Source organism: Ruditapes philippinarum, unplaced genomic scaffold, assembly GCF_026571515.1.
Source record: "Ruditapes philippinarum isolate M1 unplaced genomic scaffold, ASM2657151v2 ctg1580_1_1_1_1, whole genome shotgun sequence".
NCBI lineage: Eukaryota > Metazoa > Mollusca > Bivalvia > Venerida > Veneridae > Ruditapes > Ruditapes philippinarum.
In genome coordinates, this window is record NW_026860763.1 from 104,500 (window position 1) to 127,032 (window position 22,533).

General features: G+C 31.7%; 1 protein-coding gene across 1 annotated transcript in view; it reads left to right on the forward strand.

Moving 5' to 3' along the window:
* Positions 1–12,824: 12,824 nt before the first annotated feature.
* Positions 12,825–22,533, forward strand: part of LOC132713325 (uncharacterized) — a 72,010-nt gene continuing 62,301 nt past the window's right edge. The window contains exon 1 of the mRNA XM_060695873.1: positions 12,825–13,388. Within this exon, the coding sequence (XP_060551856.1) occupies positions 13,094–13,388 (295 nt within the window). The 5' untranslated portion in view covers positions 12,825–13,093. The remainder of the gene's footprint in view (positions 13,389–22,533) is intronic.

The following is a 22,533-nucleotide window of genomic DNA, read 5'->3' on the forward strand; positions in this document are numbered from 1 at the left end:
TACGTAAAGTGGCGTAAAGTAGGGGCAGGTGTATTCCGCGGAAAATCTCGCGGAAACCACGGAAAACCCGGAAAAGATAAAACCGTCTGCTATTTCAAGATGATTGTATACATGTATTTTATACCAAATCTAATGTTTTTAGATCACAAGGCAATGTTTAAGCATAATCATTATTTACAGTTTCATTGTCTCTTAAAGACTTATTGAAATTAAAATATATCATCCTTTCGTTAGATATTTTGCATCACTCGTTTTAAATTGTCAATTTCCAAAAAAGCAGTACTGTACAAAAATATTCAAGATTTTCAATAAATCTTTATATGCTTTACAAATGAATATATAACTATTTTATCAGGACAAAGAAAGCTCATTTTCCCCATATTTCAAATGTTATACCTCTGAACGCTGACCAATATTAGTGGATTATATACGTACAAAGAATAATCCAGTAGCATCTGTTATCTACAAATATGTGGCTTATATTTCCCCTAACTTCACTTCAGTGTTGTTATATTTTTTCTGGTTCTCCGGGATCCTTGATACCAGCACTGTTAAGTGTTGAGAATTGAGTACCGCTCAAGCCGGTGATCGGGGGCGTGAGGAATGTTGCACGTATTCAGTATCCTTCATGTACAGAATCAATCAAACCGAGTCTGCAATTCTCTTGTAATTTTGTTGTGATTAATGCTTTCGAGTGATCACTTTGTACAAAGTCCAGATTTTTATATTATTTTTGCGTTCTGTTGTTGTGATATGCAAACGTGAATGACAGAAGATAACGATTTTATACGACTCATTTTATTTCGTTTACAAGAAAAGCATTGATGCAAAGCATCAAAGTGCGTCCAAGCAAGAAATGCAGCAAGTGAAGATGAACTAGTACACATATGATGACAAGATATTCTTATAAACTACCAGAAATGTATACCACTTATGAATGAGCGGACGAAAGACATTGTTCATTATGAACTTTGATTGGCATGCTAGAGATTAGAATATTACTTGTTATTTCTTTATGATCGTGGTTATTAATAGCAACGGATATACATGTATGCAATCATTTATAATCCATATGTGTAACGCATGATCAACACGTACCACACATTTGTCCCTTATTATGTACATGTTATCGCTATTAGCGAAGACCCCCTTAAGGTATCTGTTCACACTTTAAGTTAGTAAAAATATGACACTGGTTATATTACCATGTTGATCATGTTGAGCATAATTGTTTATTATACAATAATTGTAATATCTATTAATTTTAATTTAAAAAAATACAAATTTTATGAATATTGTTTTCTTTTATTCTTTTTTGTGTTTTATGTGCTATTTTAATACTGAGTTTTTACTACTCTTTTTTATTAAAATTGTAAAATAAATTTTAAGAATTCAATTGTCATATTGACCGACGATTATAAATAAAAGCTTAACTGGAACAAGTCAGTAAATTATGGTTTATCTTTCAATATATAATATTGTTTATTCTTAAACCATGTACATGTACATTGTATTTTTCTTTATCATTTTTTAAATTATCGATCAATTGAATAATTCATAAAATCTAATTTGTAACTTTGAATAATTCCTCGGCATCTTTACTAAACACGGATAACAAATTGAATAATTAAATAAAATGTTTCAAAGTTGATAATGTCATTTTAATACCATAAAAAATGTACCTTTTTCTCAATTATTGTACATATCACGGATTTATATTACATATAAATCCGTGTACATATTTATTGTTTTTATCTCATATAGATAAAATGGTACATGCTATTGTTGTTTTTTTCCAATTGTAACGATATCAAACATCTACTCCAAAATCGGGAGAGACCGGACAATAAACGTGTGGTACTATTCGCCGGTCACTAGTAAATCCTGGTCAAAATAGACCGGGAGAGACCGGCATTTACCGATAGGAGTGATAAAAAGATATATCTATAAATAGGTTTTTGGAATATTTAGGTCATCAACTGATCATTCTAGGATACATGTACAACAATAACATACCATGACATGATAACCGACTGTGTACTACAAAATGATAAATAAAAAACCCCGAAGAGCGCGATTTATTGACGGAAAAGGTTATTTCATTTGTAAATGTTTGCATTGCGAAAATTCATTGTAACATATCGCGACATTTCATTCTTATTTAATAATCAAGCACCCTCATACCGATCGGAATTTTCGGCTTTTATTATGACCGACTAAAAAACTCGAGAAGTTGCTGTCGCCCTTTCACAAAATCTGATCTCATTCCATAAGAGCGCCGCGCTTCGGCGCGGCAGCCAAAAACATGAACATGATTAACATAATATAAAATCAAGTAAATAAAGCAAAAAGTTATGAAACTCGGAAGGATAAAATATTAAGCGGTACTGTGTGTATAGATGGATACAAGATACAAGCAACTTTATTTTAAGTCGGTTTACATATCACAAGAAACATAAGCTAATAAGCTATTTAAGGTTTATAAAAGATTACCATCCAAGAACTAGTTTAACTCCTTCTGATTTTACAGATGTTAACATGTTAAATATTGAAAACAGAGTTAAACAACTGAGACTTAATCATATGCATAAGATTTTTTATAATAAGTGTCCAACTTATATGAAAACAAATTTTGTTCGGATGTCTGATATACACAACTACTACACTAGATCAAATAAGTTTAATTTTTCAATTCCTCTTTGTAATAAGACATGTAATAGCACCTTTTTCTATAATGGTATAAAAGATTGGAATAGTTTGCCAGATGATGTAAAATGTATATCAAATCCAACTTTATATAAAAATTCTGTTAAAAGCCATATTGCTTCAATATGGGCTGCGCAACATCAAAGTGACTTTTTATATTACTAATTAAGTGGCGACATAGGTTCGCCAAACTTTATTGTTTTTTAGTTATCTTATTTTTTCCTGTGCCTTTCTTTCTGTGATAATGCAAAACTACTGTGATTGAATAATTTGAAAGTTATCTCATTGTCTATTTTTATTTGAGGAATGAATGTCTCTCTGGTTTTATCTTGTTTCCATCTATTTGGTTAACAGGACCCCATTGGAAATAAGCACACCAGCTTAATGGGCTATCCTTGTAACCATAGATCACTTTTTAACAAAACCTTTGTATTGAAATTTTATTAAAATTCTTTTACTTCTTTTATATCATGTTTATCAGTAACTTTAAACAATATTCTGTGATAATTATAATTCTGACTATTGTAGTCTTAACCTGAAATGTGATTTTATTAATTTATTCATTTGCTTCTTTTTTTAAATACATTTATCCAATGCCTCATCTGATCTCAGTCATTAACTAAATTTGTTTTATTTATTATTAATATGAAATGATATTTTAATTTGGATAATTTGTTATTTTATATATATTTATTTATATATATATATCTTATTATGTAACTGTGATCTATGTTGTTGCTAAAATAAAATAAATAAAGAAAATAAATATTTACCGACAATAGCAGAGACATAAAACATATTTACTAACATATAACAGATCTGAAAGTAAAAACATTTAAAACTAGTAGCAACTTTAGGCATGAAATAAAAGTAGCAAGATTAAGAAGAACTATACAATAAGATGACAAATTAAAGCAAAGTATGATGACATGCACAGTACATATTGTATTAAAGGTACTAACATTTTAAAAAGTAATAAATGACTGTAGTATAGAATGAGCTGATAATTCAAGTATGATACATGTAGCAATGTGAAATAAATAAAAATGATTATCATAAAAATATAATTAAATTAAAATAGTAATAGTTAACATCTAGAATTTATACATAATTAAAGATTTACCCAAAAAAATGTAAAAAAAAATGACTTACTTAAAAGAAAGTACATACAAATTCATGATAGAATTAAAACAGCATGAAAAAAACAAACGATGAAGCACATACAGTTTAACAAAGTAAGTTAACTAAAATTAAGTTACATGCACAACCTAATGGAAGGGAAAATAAGGAGTTTTAATTAGAACAAAACATACAAATCAGACAGCAAACATACAACTAGCATAAAAATACAGGGTTTAAAGGAAAAATAACACACAGCATATAATCAAAGCATCATAGCAAACTAAAAATGGATGCACAAAAACAAAGCAAACAAACAAACATGCAGTCTAAGCATTTAACATAAATTAAAACTAAGAAGATTAACAAACACATAGCAAATTTACAGACACAAAGCACATTAACAACTTGGGTCGCTCCAGACCTGGACCAGTCTCCCAAACTCTTTGTAGTTTTCAACCTTGCGGGTGTCATTAGGGAGACTGTTCCATATCTGGGCGCCTTCAAACCTAAAATATTAATTCTTACCGTATGTTACTGTTTTGACCCTTGGAATATTTACACTTTTAGTTTAAACATAGTTTACTTCGAACAAATTCACAGTATATATACAGACAATAATGTACACAATACAAACATGAATTGTTGAAAAGGATTGTGTCCGAAAGCTGAGCTATAAAGGCCTTCTCATTATAGATTTTCAATGCATAAAATACGGTATTACAGTAAACGTATCTTGCTTAAGATAATTTTTATACCTGATTTTACATTGTTTTTAATAAGTTAAAGTCAAAATTGTTTCTAACATTTAGTTATAATATAAAGCAAAAATATAAGTAAGATAAGCATATGATTATTTCTTCGAGATTCTAAGGATTCCCAAGGAACTTCACTTAGGAGTTGAACTAATGATACAAGTTTTATAGCACCGCACACGATACGAGACTCTTCATTTTGAATCTTGTCAAGGTCAAGTTTCTCATATTGTGTGCAGTTAAGATAGACAACATCGACGTATTTCAAAATCGGACGGATGAAAGTTAAATATATCACTTCAAGAGATCTACGAAAGAAAGGAAGTTATTATCTTGAAGAAAATTATACAGATAATAAAATATAATACGTTCAAAAACCTTTTCTACGCAGTACAACTAGGAAATCGGACGATAGTTATTTGGAAGAGATGGATCACCTTTTTAGCTCACCTGAGCTTGCTCAGGGTGAGCTTTTAGGATCGGTGAATGTCCGTCGTCCGTCCACATTTGTTCGTTAATACTCTAGCGGTCACATTTTTGCCTCGATCATCATCAAACTTTGTCAGGATGCTTGTCTAGTTGATAGCTCGGATAAGTTCGAACATGGGTCATCTCGGACGAAAAACTAGGTCACAGGAGCTAAAAATAGAAAAACCTTGTTAACACTCTAGCAGTCACATTTTTGCCTCAATCATCATCAAACTTGGTCAGGATCAGAGCTGCATTACTGGTACTGGTACTGGTACTGGTACTGCAGTACGTACTGCAGCGATTTTGCAAGTACTGGTACTGATACTGAATTACTCTTACAAAATTTTGCTACTACTGGTACTGGTACTGCATTACTGTCTTAAAAAGTGGTACTGCTACTGCATTACCCAGTACTTTTGGTTTTGATAAAATTAAAAATAACATCAATTTTTCTCATTAAATAAAGCTGTAAATTACATTAACTACATTTTATTTTTGTGAAAAAGTAAGTTATCAAATCTAAAGATAATTTGCTGCAATATTCCTTCAAATGTTAACATAGTATTCATCATAAAAAGCACCAAAGACTTTAAGTAAAAATTAAATTAAGATAAACAGACTCAATAACTCTTTACCCTAAAATATCCTTATTAAAATCTTTTATTACTTTGTATTTACTAGTAAAAGAGCAAAATAAACACTAATTAATTTCTTCTATTCTAAAAAAATCCCATTTCAAGTGAAAAAAGTGATATTGTTTGCACCATAAAAAGTTGTTATTTACTTTGGTATAAATTGAACAGAGGTGTGAAGGTGTGAAAGGCAACAAAAGACTGTTGTGTTTTAAATGAAAGATGTTTGCATTGTATTTACACAGTTGACTGGTTACTAAACAATTAGATATGACATGAATATTATATGTTGTAAATATTGTTTGTAAAAAGTATGTTAAAACTATAAAGTTGTAAATATGTTATGTTAACTTTAAAGCAGCATGCCTCCAGATTCATCCTAATTTTCATGAAAATTTTGAAAATGTATTTAAAGGTAAAATATTGTTAAATGAACAAAGAAAGTACTTGACACATTACAATCGGCACTTAAAATCCACGTAAATTACCAAAAAGAGGTCAAAACATGCATAAATAGCCCCTACTGTGTTAGTAACGCAGTAGAAATATAGTGATAAATACTACAAAATACAGTCATTAATTTTACATAAGATATAAATTATCACTTGAATCTTTAATTTGTTTACTTTTCTCAAAGTTTTAGTATTTTTTTTCCAAGTTTAATTTTCTTGAAATATTTTGGGTCATCTGGAGGCATGTAGCTTTAAAGTAAATTATGATTTTATTTCTTTGCTGAATAATATTTGCAATTATTTGTTTGACACTGTATTTATTCAAACTTTGATGAATATATAAAAGTAATGGTACTGATACTTAATTACCTCACCAAAAAAAGTACTGGTACTGCAGTACCGAGCTAAAATCTAGTACTGGTACTGGTAATGGTACTGCATAATTTGCCAAGTACTGGTACTGGTACTTAAGTACTACACCCTTAGTACTGATGCAGCTCTGGTCAGGATGCTTATCTAGTTGATAGCTTGGATGAGTTTGAACATGGGTCGTCCCGGATGAAAAACTAGGTCACCGGAGCAAAAACTAGAAAAACCTTGTAAACACTCTAGCGGTCACATTTTTGCCTCAATCATCATCAAACTTGGTCAGGATGCTTGTCTAAATGATAGCTCGGATGAGTTTGAACATGAATCATCCCGGATGAAAAACTAGGTCACCGGAGCTAAAAAAAGAAAAACCTTGTTAACACTCTAGCGGTCACATTTTTGCCTCAATCATCATCAAACTCGGTCAGAATGCTTGTCTAGGTGATACCTCAAATGAAATCTCAGATAAAAAACTAGGTCACAGGAGCTAAAAATAGAAAAACCTTATTAACACTCTAGCGGTCACATTTTTGCCTCAATCATCATCAAACTTGGTCAAGATGCTTGTCTAGATGATAGCTCAAATGAGTTCGAACATAGGTCATTTCGGATTAAAAACTAGGTCACAGGAGCCAAAAAAAGAGAAAAATCTTGTTAACATTCTAGTGGCTACTGTTTTAATCCAATTATCCTTTAAATTGGTCTGAAAGTTTGTTTTGATGATTTCTAGGTCAAGTTCGAATATGGGTCACTTGGGGTCATAAACTAGATCACACTGCCAAATATGGAAAGGCCTTGTTAACATTCTAGTGGTCACATTTTTGACAAACTTGATCAGGATGCTTGTCTAGGTCATTGCTCGGATAATTTCGAACATAGGTCATCTCGGATGAAAAACTAGGTCACCTGAGCTAAAAATAGAAAAATCTTATTAACACTTTAGTGGCTTTTGTTTTGATTCAAATATTCTGTAAATTGGTCTGAAAGTTTGTTTTGATGATTTCTAGGTCAATTTTGAACATGGGTCATCTCAGATGAAAAACTAGGTCACACCGCCCAAATATGGAAAAAGCTTGTTAACACTCTAGTGGTCACATTTTTGACTCAATTATCATCAAACTTGGTCAGGATGCTTGCCTAGATAATTGCTCAGATGAGTTCGAACATGGGTCATATCGGATGAAAATCTAGGTCACCGGAGCTAAAAATAGAGAAATCTTGTTAACACTGTAGTGGCAACTGTTTTGATCCAAGTATCCTGGAAATTGGTCTGAAAGTTTGTTTGATGATTTCTAGGTTAAGATCGAATATGGGTCACCTGGGTTAAAAACTAGGTCACACTGCTCAAATATGGATAATCCTTGTTAACACTCTAGTTGTCACATTTTTGAATCACCTGTCATGAAACTTGGTCAAAATACTTGTCTAGGTAATTGTTCGGATGAGTTGGATGGGTCAGGTGTGCGATCTAGGGCCGTCATGGCCCTCTTGTTTAAAGACAGCACAAACATTGGCCTTGATAGAGATTTATGTCTTCGCAGCCGTATGCGGCTACTGATTTTTTTCAGTTCGGTTAAATAAAAAATATATTCGCAAGTTTATTTACCGCGTTGGAAATCCTGTCAGGTAGCCGCCATTTATTGCACAATTCTGCGTTACTAATTGCACGAATCGTGCGTTATTTTCACATTCCGGCGTTACTGGATATACACGGTGTGATAACTAAGCTTAAACCATTGTGTACAACTAACTGTTCTTGTATGTAATATTTCTTGTATTTATATATAATTATCACAATATCATTTATTGTTCATTTTTCTTTCGTCAAATATTAATTACATTTGTATTCATATTTTTATGTACAACTGTCCGTCCGTTCTGGAATCGGTAGTCAACATTAATTCACTCTTTAAACTTACGATGCACAGATCTTTGTAAAAAGCATTGACATATGCCAACATAACATGTACTAGCGGCAGACTGTAAACTGTGCCAAATACAAGGGGAAACTCTCCTGAGAGCATCCTAGAATATAAAAAAAATACGGGGGAGCATGCTCCGTACCCCCCTCCCCACATTACTACCAACTTGGCCGCACGAACCACAAAATCGTGACGACGGGCCCGAAAGGTTGTTACCACACTTAAGTAAAATTTTATATATGTATATAATTATGCTTCTAAAACAATTTTAAACAATTTTCAAACATCGAAGAATATGTAAAATATGTAATGCAAATATTTGTTCACATTCTAAGTAATCATTATCAGCCCAAGTATATGTAATCGACAATACTTTGTTGTTAAAAGTTTTAATAGTGCCAATCATTGAATTGATTAAAAATGTAAACATTAAGAATACAGTGGCGGATTCAGGCTCGGGCTTCAGGGCTGCAGCCCCCCCCCCCCAGCTTGGCCCAAAGATAAGTCTACCAGCTGGGCTGGAAAATATTTTTGTCAGTTTCAAACTTTATTGGCTGTAGTGAATTCCCTTAATTATCAAATCATTAATTGCTGTCATCCAGTTGTTAATCTCCTGCCTTAATTGGGGGCTTGGCAGAGATCTTTATCTATCAACATGCTTGAGTGACTTCAAAGTTTAAACTGCATAATTGATTGGTTTAATTACTTTCCAAAGGTCTAATGAAATTGATAGTTACAGATAGTGGCAAATAGATGTGTAACATTGTACACCATATTTTACTATCTTTGTTTTTAAATTTTCTTTGCGAAAGCCCTAAGATTAAGAAATTGCAAATTATTATTTGTAAATTAAAAAGGTGATCAGTTTTTATAAAGATTTATTATCATTATTATTATTATTATTATTATTATTATTATTATTATTATTATTATTATTATTATTATTATTATTATTTATATTATTATTATACTAAATGAATCGCGTTTTTAAATGATAACTAGTTTTTCTAAGATTTTCATTCTGATGAACTGATTGGTCATTTGCTTAATTTAAACTGTAATGACCTCTTTAGTATCTAAAATGGATTCATTGTTGGAAAAAATTCTTATTGAATATATATGTGTTTGAAATTATTTTTTGTATAATATAACTTTAATATCACTTTACTTTGGAAAATCTTCTATTATTCAGATGAGCACATTGATTAAGTATTTGAAAATTATTTTAATCAACAGTCGCGCAAATATTGATTAGTGTACTGTTATTTTGTAAATGCTTAATTACTTAACACCAGGGGAATTCTATTTGCCCTGCAAACACTTACCTGTAAAACCATCCAAAATGTATCATAAACAGTACTAGAAAGTCAAGGAAATAACACTATTTTCAACCTCACATTTCAAAATTTCCTCAGTCTATGCAATGGGAGGGGTCACCCCTCCCAGGCCCACCCCAATTACATATATTTTTCTTAATTTCATATCATCTAAATATTAACGAAAATATTAGTAAACACATATTGAAGCGAAAGTACATTGCCACTCATAAGATGAGCTATTAAAAACATTAATTACAATGTTGGTCACATGAACAAGATATTGGCCCTATCTGAAAACATGCACAATTTTCGCCTGTTGCATTATTTTTGTCAAAATCTTCCACCCATATGTCAGCCCCCCCCCCCCCCCCCCCCCAGGAACCCATGTTCTGTATCCGCCCCTGGAATAAGTGGAGAGAAGTTGGTAAATTGTGTCAGTGATATCCAAAGATCGCCTGCTTATCGTTTGTTATTTCAAATCTCAGATCAAGGGAAATAACTATTTTTAAAGATTTGCTAAATTATGTATATTGTTATTTCCCTTTAAATCCGACTAGTATGTAAATATACAGATCGAAATAACAAAAAGCAAAATCCGACCAACGGATGATTCGACTTCACGAAGGTACAGATTGGCCTGGCTCTAAACCAGTGGCACATGCAAGTTATTTTATCGTCATTACACCAGCTTTATCACCGTCAAATTGTTGCCGATTGTGTGTGTGTTTTTTTTCTCCTTATTAAATAGTCTTCAGTAACGTCAGTCAAATATTCGAAAACTAACCTATTGTATTTTGACAGTCATATCCGTCATAATTCGGCCAATCATCTTTAAAACCGGCGAAAGCGGAACAAATTTGTAAATACTCGAGTCTCTCAAATATCAGATCATGATAAATTCTCATGAGAATTTAAGATTTTAAAATATACATTGGAACTTTATACGAAAACTCGAAACTGAAAGTATTTTAATTGTTCCCTTCCCGATACATTTAAAACATCTTAAACTTCCTTATCATAAGTGCAAAAATGGTCTAGTGATAACCTTCTGTCTAAAACATCTGCAAGGTTAATGGTCAGGTCAAACTTAAGTTTTCAAGAGACAAAGTTTGTAAATTCAGACGATAAATATGCTGTTACGATGCATCACTAAAACTAAAGATGGTGGGAAGCGTTTGATCGGAACACGTCGGGCGAATTCAATGCCATTCAGAGAAAGCAGTATGCTGCAATGTAACGATTGAGAGGAAAGGTCAAACATACATAAATTTTACGAACACCTAGCAGATTGTTCATAATGATTAGTCCTTAGAGAGGGCCGAAAAGTTGCGATTGCTATTGCAGTACGAGATTTGGTTGTGAAAGTATGCGATCTTATGGTGTTAGGCTGCGACAGGCTATTTCCAGTGACAGAAACAACAACTTTGTTACAATATAACATCTTCATACCTGTAAAACAACATGTCCGCTGTATTGACTTACAAAAAAGGAAGTTATAAAATTTCACAGTTTCCTTTTGACTAAACAATTAACAATATTTGTATTGTTGTTCGAATGGAATGTGACATGGTAGTCATATTATACCACGATTTCTTAAAACGCTGAACTATGTAAAATAAAATGGAAAGATCATATATTAATAAAATGAAAACCTTTCAATCTGTTTGCATGGCTTTTTTCATAATTAACTTGAATATATTTGCACAAATAGAGTATATTTATATTTAACCATTAATTCAAAATGTTAAAATAGTTAACTTTTTCATATGCAAGTGGCCATTGATTTAAACAAATTGACAAAATACGAAACTTTACAAATTATTATTAGACTAAAGGAGTAAGTAAACCATTCTTTTGTTTATGAAATAATCGACAAAATGCTGGACCGGGTTGTTCAAAACATTGGTTAAAATTAACCAATGGATAGCTTATCCACTGGTTAAATCCTTAACCAGCGGCCAGCTATCAAGTGGATAAAATTTCATTGTTCGACAGTTGGATAGTACCCTGGCTACATAACCAGTGGATTGCGCATTTATCCACTGGAGGGCCGGTTAGTGATTCTGGAAACAAAATGGCCGATTTTTGATGAATAAAAATTTTTAAGAATCAGGAAGCTCCCTTAGACTTAATTTTGCATGTTTTGTGCTTTCATGTTTTTGGAAATAAACAAAAAAGTATATCAAAGGCCTTAAAGTATCGATAGATCTCTTTTTCCCTTGAACAACATAATAAAAAATAAGTATTTAAGGTAATCATTAAATTATATGCATTCATTTCTTATTGGAAAAATTGACTTAGAATTTATAGAAAACTAAATTCTAATTACCTCCCTTTATTTACATGAAATATTAAATTCGGTAATATCTTTATAAATAATGTTTTTTGAAACTTACAATATCGATAAATCTTAATTTGAGCATCATAATTTGTAATAAAACTATAAAAAATAATGTGTTACAGGATCTTTAAGGTACAAATCGTATTAAAATATTAATCTTCGCTCTGTAACAGGTTAATCAAATACACTATATATTCAAAGGGCGTCTAGAATATCATATGTTTAACGTTCTTTAATGTAAAGCAAAAATACGTTCATCATAAAACTGTACTGAACATTTTTGTTTTCATTTGTTCTTTTTAAATTAACCAGAGCGTCGCCAAAGTACTTTTCAAAATTAAAGGACATTAACAGTGTAAATAACAAAAAAAGAAAGAAAATGAGTTAAAAACGCGTAAAAGAACCCAAATGATCGTGCGGATAACAAAATGGTTAAAAGTGCAATCTCAAATTTAGTGCAATTAGCCAATTTAACCTGTCCAATAATATCGTATAAATGACAACACAATAGGAGAGTTGAAAAGGGCCTTAAGGTGTTGACTTTTGTCGTGTTTACATCTATCCCGATACGGAACTATCCACAAAAACCCGAGAGAGAAATAGTTGCCCTGGGAACAATACTATTAAGAATTGAAACATGATTCATGGTATAGGACTATTGGTAAAACGTTTGATGCGACCGCTGTGTTTCTAAACAGCGCAGCAGAGCTAAAAATAGATGTTCTTTGGTAGAGCAGAAAACTTTCATTTTCCGTTAGTTAGTCCGCGACGTGACACGGAGTTACAAAATTGTGCCACGGCGAATATAATACCACTGTTTGGGAAAGGATATTGTAATATTTAATACCGATAATATTGAGCGGTGTTGCAATTTTCTTTTCTACGTTTTACAAGTTAGAGATATTGATATCTATTTACGCTATCAAATTTCATATATGATCTTTCAATTTCACTAAACGGAGTGATTCTGTTAGATATAAGGCTAAGACATAGAATAAAGAAAAGAAATGGAACGCAGAATTTGTTCAATCGTTTTGTTAGGATTCCTATATCTCGTGTCGACCGTATTAGGATGTTCCAAACTCGAGCCTGGTGCACGTGCGATTGAGACGGGACATGAATTTGAAACTGATGACCGGAAAGTGTATTATTCTAAAGTTGTTGTTTTTGGTGAAGTAGTCCGTACGGTGCAAGGGGATTATCCATTTAAAGGAAAAGATGGTGTTCACACAGTGGAATTTAATGTCCTGTGCACTTATAAGGGAGGACCTGTGCCGAAAACAATCTACATCGCTGGAATGGGTATGTTAATTTTTAATATAATATAATTATATAGGTCAAGACAAATTTCTATGAATACATGTATATTAAGAAATAAAAATCAGCTAATGTCAGTTATTTAGTGTGTATTTTTAGTTTTCATATAGATTATTAACATGTAAGTCACATGCTTTATATGTGTATTTGCACACGTACTCGAATGTTTAAAACTGTGACTTTCATTAATTTGAATATTGTTGTAAATGACATTATGGGTTAATTAACTGATGTATTGGATGTAATATTACAACTCCTCTGTTGTAGGAAACAGTTTCTAAACTGTCACATTCTATACTTTGCAGTCATGTTTTATTATTTTGTACATGTATAGTATCGTAATATTTTACGATGACTGGAGGCTATTTGTGTACAGTTTATCATTATTATCTCTATATTGAATCCTTTTAAAATTTGTCTTGACCTAAATTATTGTACATGTACACCTCAAAATGATAGGTGTCAAATATAGACACGTGCCTTATTTGAACTGAGTTGGAGAAGTGTTGGCGTAGCGTAAAGTGAGATATAACTGATATATCTCGTATCTCACTGAACTACTGTACATATAAAACAGTCATAATGAGTTTTATTATTTGTATAACGGACTTTTAAGGACTAAATGCATTTTGAATATCATATAACAATAATGTGTACCAATTTCCCCACTATCGTGTCCATAATTACTTAAAATGAGACAATTTAATTCCTCGGTAGGAACTGTATGTATCCATTTAAGTAGTGAAACGTCGTGAATATGTACTGTAGTTGTATGTATTTTCAATTAGATGAAAATCAAATAGTGTTGAACTTTTTTGTATGGTGATACTAAATGTATATCAATAAGACAGTATAGTAGATTTTTGTTTACAAAATTATAGTCGATTGAATTTTCCTGTAGTGTTGTGTAGATTGATTAACACTTACACTAGTAATAAGTGTACTTATTCAATGAACGGATGTAAATAATATCCTTCTTAGAAATTTATACATGTAAATGTATAAACTTATTTAAGGATATTACATTGTTGAAATTGAAGTGTTATAGACAATAGATAAATACATGCTTATAATAACGAACAACGACAACATCATCTATCGCTTCTGTCATTCATTTAATATCAGTGATGTGGTTTTTTACCTTCAACACGTGAAACATAACCATGTAATCTTGGTATCGCTGAATAACTGTTTTATCGGGCGCCACATGTTATTCTATATGTATTAATAGCGTGTTTGCGAATTGATTAATCTATTGTAGCAGACTGTGAAGAAAAAAAGTATGACAATTAAAATCGATTTCCGTCTCGCTACAGTGATCAAATAGCCTTCGATCTGAAGGTAACACTGTTCTAAAAATAGATTTTACCTTATCACCACTAAATCACCTGTACTGACTTTCGGACAAGGGATTAGGGAGTTCACACTATACATGATGTTAATCAGCGTATATTTACTTTGTTTACATGCAATATTTTAAGAAATTGAAGAATGCAAACAAGTCGGAAATGGAATTTAGTGTGAAAAGAAAATGGACAACTACACACTGTACTTTTGAAAAGTTAAATTTAAACATATGTCACAATCTGCTCTGGCCTCTATATTTGTCAATAAAACGGTTTTTGACAATCAGGCAGAAAAAAAGTTTGACTCTTTTGATTGATGAGGCGAAGTTTACCAAATGCACCAGTAATTCTAAATTGGCGATGATTTTAACAACACATATTTTGTGTGAGACATAAAATAAAAAACAAATGTATTTCATTGTCTATACGTAAACAATGTATGTTAAATCACGGACCTCAATTGTCAATTCAGTTTAAATATACATGCAAGCATGCATGTACGTATACATTATTTCTGATAAAGTAACTACTAGAATCGGCATTTTTTATTAGGTAAAATAGGAAAAATGCAGAGTTTTGCGTATTCTAAAATTATTAAAGAATTAATTTAAGATATTATAGTCATTAATCTAATACTCGTAGCACTTTGGTGGATAGATTCATGACTTCTCCAATCTGCGTATTTTACATATAAACAAAATTTTGTACGGTATATCTGGTACAGAAAGATACTTTTTCATTTTTAGTCCCAATTTCTTAAAATCATACCATATCATATCACCATTTCTAATTTTGATAAACAGTGAAACAAAAACAAATTGCCAAGCGCCGGCATTTTTCTCAAATTGACATGCAGAGAAAGTATTGCCTATCATCTTTATTTTCCTGATGGTTTTAAACCATCTCAATCATGCTTTACGCAAGTATAACTCCAGGAACATCATTTCCATTGAGAGAAATGTGAATAAAAGTATTCGTAACCATTACATGTTGTATAATCTACATGTAGATTAACCAGTTTCCTTGTCCGAAAGTTATCGATATGTGGCTATTTTTAGAACAGGTCTCTTATCAGTGACGTATACGATGCTGATCTCAGATCGTTCCCTATTCGGATGATGTTACTATCGCGGATAACTGAACAAAAGATTTCTGTTAGTCTAGTCTTATTTTCACGTGAGTCATGGACTTATTTATTCCGTTTTTTATCTCCCAATTTTTCTTTCTTTTTTTCCTTCTGGCTGCCTATTTCCCTGATCTATGAATAATGGTGAACAGTTTAACCAATTAAGGAGTGGGGGAGAAGTTGAGATGGTCAGTAAATTATCAAGCACAATTTTACCAGCTGTGTGAGGGGGTGGGGAAAGGATCTTGTGCAATGGTACGAAACAATGGTATTACATGGGACACTTCTTTCTATATTTTGTCATGGTATCAACGTTTCACATTATAGTCAGATTTATTATCACATTTAAGCACAGAACTTTATAATGTAAGTGCAAACTGTATTATTATTGTTGTTTAACATAGTAGTTATTTACAATAAGTTGTGTCTTTAACTTGAAACATGTGTTTCTCACATTAAACCGACATTTTCGAGAGTTCAGCGTAAATGATATAAATTTGTGCCAACTTTCTATCCCCACTATTTGTAGCAGTCTATTTTTATCCCAGAATTGAAAGAATGTCATGTAATATTGTGCATTATAATGACGGCGGTTGTTTCAGTTGCCTCAAATTTTATTTCTAGATTTATCACGATATTAAAGATTCAGCGGGGTAAAACCAGCAGGTTTACCCATGTGCCGTCCGCTATCGTCGAGATGCTACAATTGAATTGCACTCGGAACACCTTGGTTCTGCAGATTATTTTCCCGCGTTAACAGGAATGTTTAGTGAACACATGAGTGAGCCTAGGTGTAAACTTATCGTGCTGTAAAGAATAAATGATTGAAGGTAACAACAAAGCTATAACGGCTCAAGACCTTGTGTTCTTGAAAAGTCTCATCAGTTTGTGCACTCTATGACACTCAATAAAATGTTACAGTCGATAAACCACTTTTAATGTTCAAACAATAATTAAATTCGAATTAAAACTTTAATTAAGTTTTACTTTAGAAAAAGTATGGTGTTCATTCAGATAATTAACTCGTGAAATAGTCACGTTTGTTCCTTATTTAATTCTAAACTTCCCCTTAAAAAGCTTCTGAACTATGCAGTTAAACAATCATGTTTTATGAAATGCCCTGGGACTGAACAAATGGTATATTAAAAGTTCCAGATACGACTGGAAAAAAAACATATAAAGGCGATGTATAGCTATTATACGAAATGTGACCGTCAAAATTACGATCATGTGACCCTTTAACGACGCTCATCATGATGGTTTGTCCTTTGACATTTTTCATAAATGGACCCGACATTAGTCTAACCTTTGACAGGGAGGGAAATGTAAGTGCCATTCAACGCTATGTACATTTTGTAACGTTGTACATCACGACCTGTCTCAATAGTACATAAATGTTTCATGTCCAAACATATGAACTACAGGAAGGCCTTCAAAAATTAATGACCGTAAAATGGTAGCGTTAGAAAAATTTCATTTCATTGAGCATACTTAACGATTCAATGCTGAAAAAATATGGTTTAGACACAAGTTATCTTTCTTTCTCAAGATATCTTTTCAGTTTAACAGATTTTACTGTCTTTGACAAAAAAACAACAGCTTTTGTACTTTCTTTGTGCCGTTTAAGAACATTTTCATCAACGTGCGCTATTTGCTTTTAGCAATTTATTTTTACACCATTATTCTTAAACGACAGTAGCGCATCCTAAATAAATATGATGTTGACTTATGTTATTTACTCGGTAATATGATAAATATCGGACAAATTTACATAGGCCTTAGATAATTTGAGAGTAATTGCTCTTTTGAAAACGTAAGATTGACTACCCTGTGGTTAAATTTGACACATACCGAGGTGAGAATCCGCAGTTCCTTATGGATAACCGAATTCGATACCTTTGTTTCGTTTGAAGTCGCATGGGTTCAGGGTCCCAATGTGTATTATTTGACGGCGATTTGTCATGGTTACAATACACTTTGACGGACAACGCAATTATAAACCGTTCAGTCCGACCTTTCGCTGATAAACCACGAAAACGAAAGTTCGATTGGTAACAGATCAGAATACCGAAGAGTGAAATACACCGCTGTTATCACCAATTATCGCACCTGCCCGTGTGTCTGTACGATATGGTGTAAAGATCTCTAATGTTTATTTAATGACTACCAAGTATCATATTATGTACTTTATTTCTTTTCCTTATTATTTAATTTTTATTTATTTTCTCTTTCTATAATATGGGAAATCTGAAATTACGTTAATACGACCATGGATATTTTATATTCTTTGATATGCAACTGTTTACAATAGCGAGAAAAAATAACAATAACAAATGAATAATTGCATGATTTTTATTATTATATAAAGAATGCTTGTGTATCGTTACAGGGGGGCAATAATTAAATATACATCACAGAAGTATCTGCGGCAAATCATAAACTGTAACAGAAACAATCTCACTAGCCGTACTTACAAACAATAATCGACAAAACGTTGTATTCGTTATATAATTAATCATAGCACTGGTGATGTTGGGGTCATCTATACAACATTAATTATGGCCCCGTTAATTTGGCCTACCATAGATCGCCCATTATTCCTGGCATTACTCACATATCGTACGAATTTAGTTATTTCCTGTAATTTTGACCAAGATTAAACACAAAAAATGTAGGCTAAATTCTTTGTCTTCTATTTTAAAATGATGCATCATTAGATTTTAGATATATATGGGATATTAATTTAAGATGGGTGGGGTAATATCAATCTCGATATATCATCACTATTTGTCAATTTATACAGCAAGGTGTGGTAACTATCTTGTTAAATAAAAGCTAATGAATTTTTCACTCATTGGGGCCATATTAAACCTTTTCATAAATATCTCTCTAATGTACTACCCAATGTTATACGTTAAATAACGAATATATAATTTGAAATAACCCGAATATATAATATGTAAATAACGGATATATAATACGTAAATAACGAATATATAATATGTAAATAACGAATATATAATATGTAAATAACGGATATATAACATGTAAATAACGGATATATAATATGTAAATAACGAATATATAATATGTAAATAACGAATACATAATATGTAAATAACGAATATATAATATGTTAAATAACGAATATATAATATGTAAATAACGAATATATAATATGTAAATAACGAATATATAATATGTAAATAACGAATATATAATATGTAAATAACGAATATATAATATGTAAATAACGGGTATATAATATGTAAATAACGAATATATAATATGTAAATAACGGATATATAATATGTAAATAACGAATATATAATATGTAAATAACGGGTATATAATATGTAAATAACGGATATATTTTATGTACGTAACCAGTAAAATATGTTTCATAACTTGTAAACACCCACGGTGAAGTAACAAGAGTTCATATCATTGTATTAAACTATATTATTAAGCAGCCGCTTAGTTATAAGCGAACTATAGATTGAGTGAACCCCAAAACATCGCTACAGGATCCTACACAAACTCCTCGCAGCGGTTACTTCCCCTGATCAGTACAGTAACCACTGCCACCACAAGTAAATTCGGTCGAATATAGCCGGATATATTTTTTTCACTTTTAATTTTAAAATAGAATACTTCATATCATTTTAGTTTTCTTTCGTTAAAAAGTTATGCTTAATGTACAAGAAAGTAAAAAATTATACGTTTAAAAATTATTTTGTAAACATAACGAAAGATATTTTCACTGTGACACCGTATGCATAGTAACAACCAGTAAACAATGGCAGAATATAAACAGTTTATTGAACGATTGCACAAAAAGATTTGATCCGGCACTTGTTTTTAAAGTTGATAACAAATTGTGTGTCTTGAACTTATTTTGTCTGGTAAGGATGTAATTATAAATCTGCCAGTTTGATATGGATCCTTGGCGTTCTGAAACTGGCCGCCATGTTTTTGTCACATGATACAAACTATCATCACGTGATTTCAGTGGTGGCAGTGGTTTAAAGTAGCAAAGCGTGGACGTAACCGCTGTGAGGAGTTTGGAATCCTACAATGTCTACGAGAGGTTGTGGGGTTCTTACCTATAACCTCCATAATTTTACACCACCTACTTAAATTCTAGGAGTACCGATGATATCTCATCTTTTTGGAGGTGTCATTTAAAATTATTAAATTTTACGTACATCGAACATTTGTGTAATGTCTACGTTTTAATGTTATCAAACACTTTAATACTTACAGACTGTATGTACTGTACGAAAACAATAGTTGGCATAGAAAGTCCTCTAATTCGCCATACTTCATTCCTTATTTTTATGTCAGAAAGCTATTGGACATTTCAAAAAGACTATGATTTTTTTTAGAGAGGTGTCATTCGTCAAACAATCTGTGCCTAAAATTCACGCGCATCGTGCATTTCTGTAATGACTACAATTTTACTGCTATGAAACACTTAGAAATTTTACTCTCGCTTACAGGATGTATGTACTGTACAAACAATACTCAGCATATTTGGCAGCTACCTTTACCAATATTTTCCTCCCTTATGTCAGAGAGAAGTGTGTATAGATATGACTGATGTTGTAATTTAGCCAAATTAGTCACACCCAGAATATTACACACTAGTAAATTACTGTATGATTCATTATTAACTTATTTCGAATTCTCACATTTTTGAAATTCTTGAAACAATCTATAAATCATGTTATTGTATTAAAACAAAGCTTACCTTTTTTAATTTATGAAGAAATAAAGAAGTTTTGTTTGATGATTTATCAACTGTATTAATATGAATAATTACATCTATAACCAAGCAACATGTACAACAATTATAGAATTTAACTTGGGTTAGCAGACGGCGTTTTGATCATCTATGAAGCGTAACTTGTGGGGGATTTGGATGTATGCGACAAAGTGGAGATGAAAGTGGTAACGTGACATCTGTCGCTGCTACTGACAAAGGTATTCAATTATTAAAATTATTTGGATCGAGTTAGGGTATAAGTCACCTTTCGTCGAACAAAGAAGTACAAAGCCGAATAATACAGTTCCCGTGGTTTTCACTAGCATTATACAAATTAGAGGAGCAAAATAAAAAAAAAATAAAAAAAAAAAGAACAACACCTAAACGAACAATGAATAAATAATATTGACAGTAGTATTAGCACGTAATTCTCGCGTTGAACTCTATGAAACAACTTATATGCAGTGTCTATTATCTATTCTGCAGTTAAAAATACAATTTAATCGTAAGTAAACTTTCTTATATTTGGCACTGAATTGTCACTGAAAACTGCTAGATATATGTTTAAAAGTATGTTAAATAGTACTGAAATAACTAATTTGGTTCATAGCAGAAAATATGAGCGTTTATAAAAATAACCAGAATATTTACCTAAACCAGTCTTTTTATTTTCTCCCTAAAATTTATGGGAGATAATGTTATTAATGAAATTATGTTCACGTTTGATTTATGATATCATATCAGTACTTAGGATCGCACGTTTTTTTCCATCCAGAAAACAAAGGTGTCCGAATTATAAGTCTTTGTTTGAGCGTGGCACCAGACGGGTAACAAATCTTTAGATCTTATCATGTGACAGGTTGATGGTACTACCTAATTGTTTTCTCAATTTATTGGTACTCTTCAGTCTGCGCGTTGTTTCTGGAGACCATTTACGCCTCCTGAAGGATCATTCTGAATAGTACTCGAGTTTTTGTCGGTAATGGCATACTTTTGACGGAATGATAAGCCTGTGAGGTTCAGTTTGATCAGTGAGTCCATCGACTTCATCGTTATCATTTCTATAAGTTATTCTGAGAACTTACTTACTTTTCCAGTGCTTTTAATTATCATAGACTGATTAAATGTCGCAAAAGAGAAAAACGATCGCTTTTAAACAAGAAAAATATTACATACATTCGTATGTAATATAGGTACGATTGCATACTACTTTTTGTGAAGACTTTATGTTTGCTGAATTAAAGGTGTAATGTAAAATGAACAAACATGTCATGAGATATTTTATATCTTTAAACATTTTCATGGAATGTAATTAATGTATCATCATAATTATTAAAGTTGCATGCCTTCAGATGAGAAAAATGATTTCAAGAAAATCAAAATATGAAAAGAAAATTCACGGTCAATTGACTGCTTTGAAGCATAATCACAAAATAAAATTACAGGAAATTAAAAAACCTTTTTAATACACTTAAGGTAGAATTTCATTGTAAATCATAGTCACAGATTTGAGATATTATTATTTATTCATATTAACATCATTATTGGTTATATATTGATAAAAAAAACGAAAGACACAGTTTGTAAATATTTATTACAATAAAATATGAAAAAGGTATTTTCCATCCTATGCGACGCGCCGAGGTTAGCTATAATTAAAATTCCCGCGCAAAGTCGCGGTGGTGCTTGGGATAATCACTTGATACTGTAAATGGCAGCCATTTTACGATACAAAAATGCCTGGCCCTCCTCGGACAGTTTATCCTGCCGAAAAGATATGAAAAAATACTTGCAATTCAAAGTTTGTTTGCTACATAAAGATTATCGATTTTCTCTTTGCACACCTTTTCTCTGCCTGATTGTAATAATATTGATGTGTTTTCATTGGCT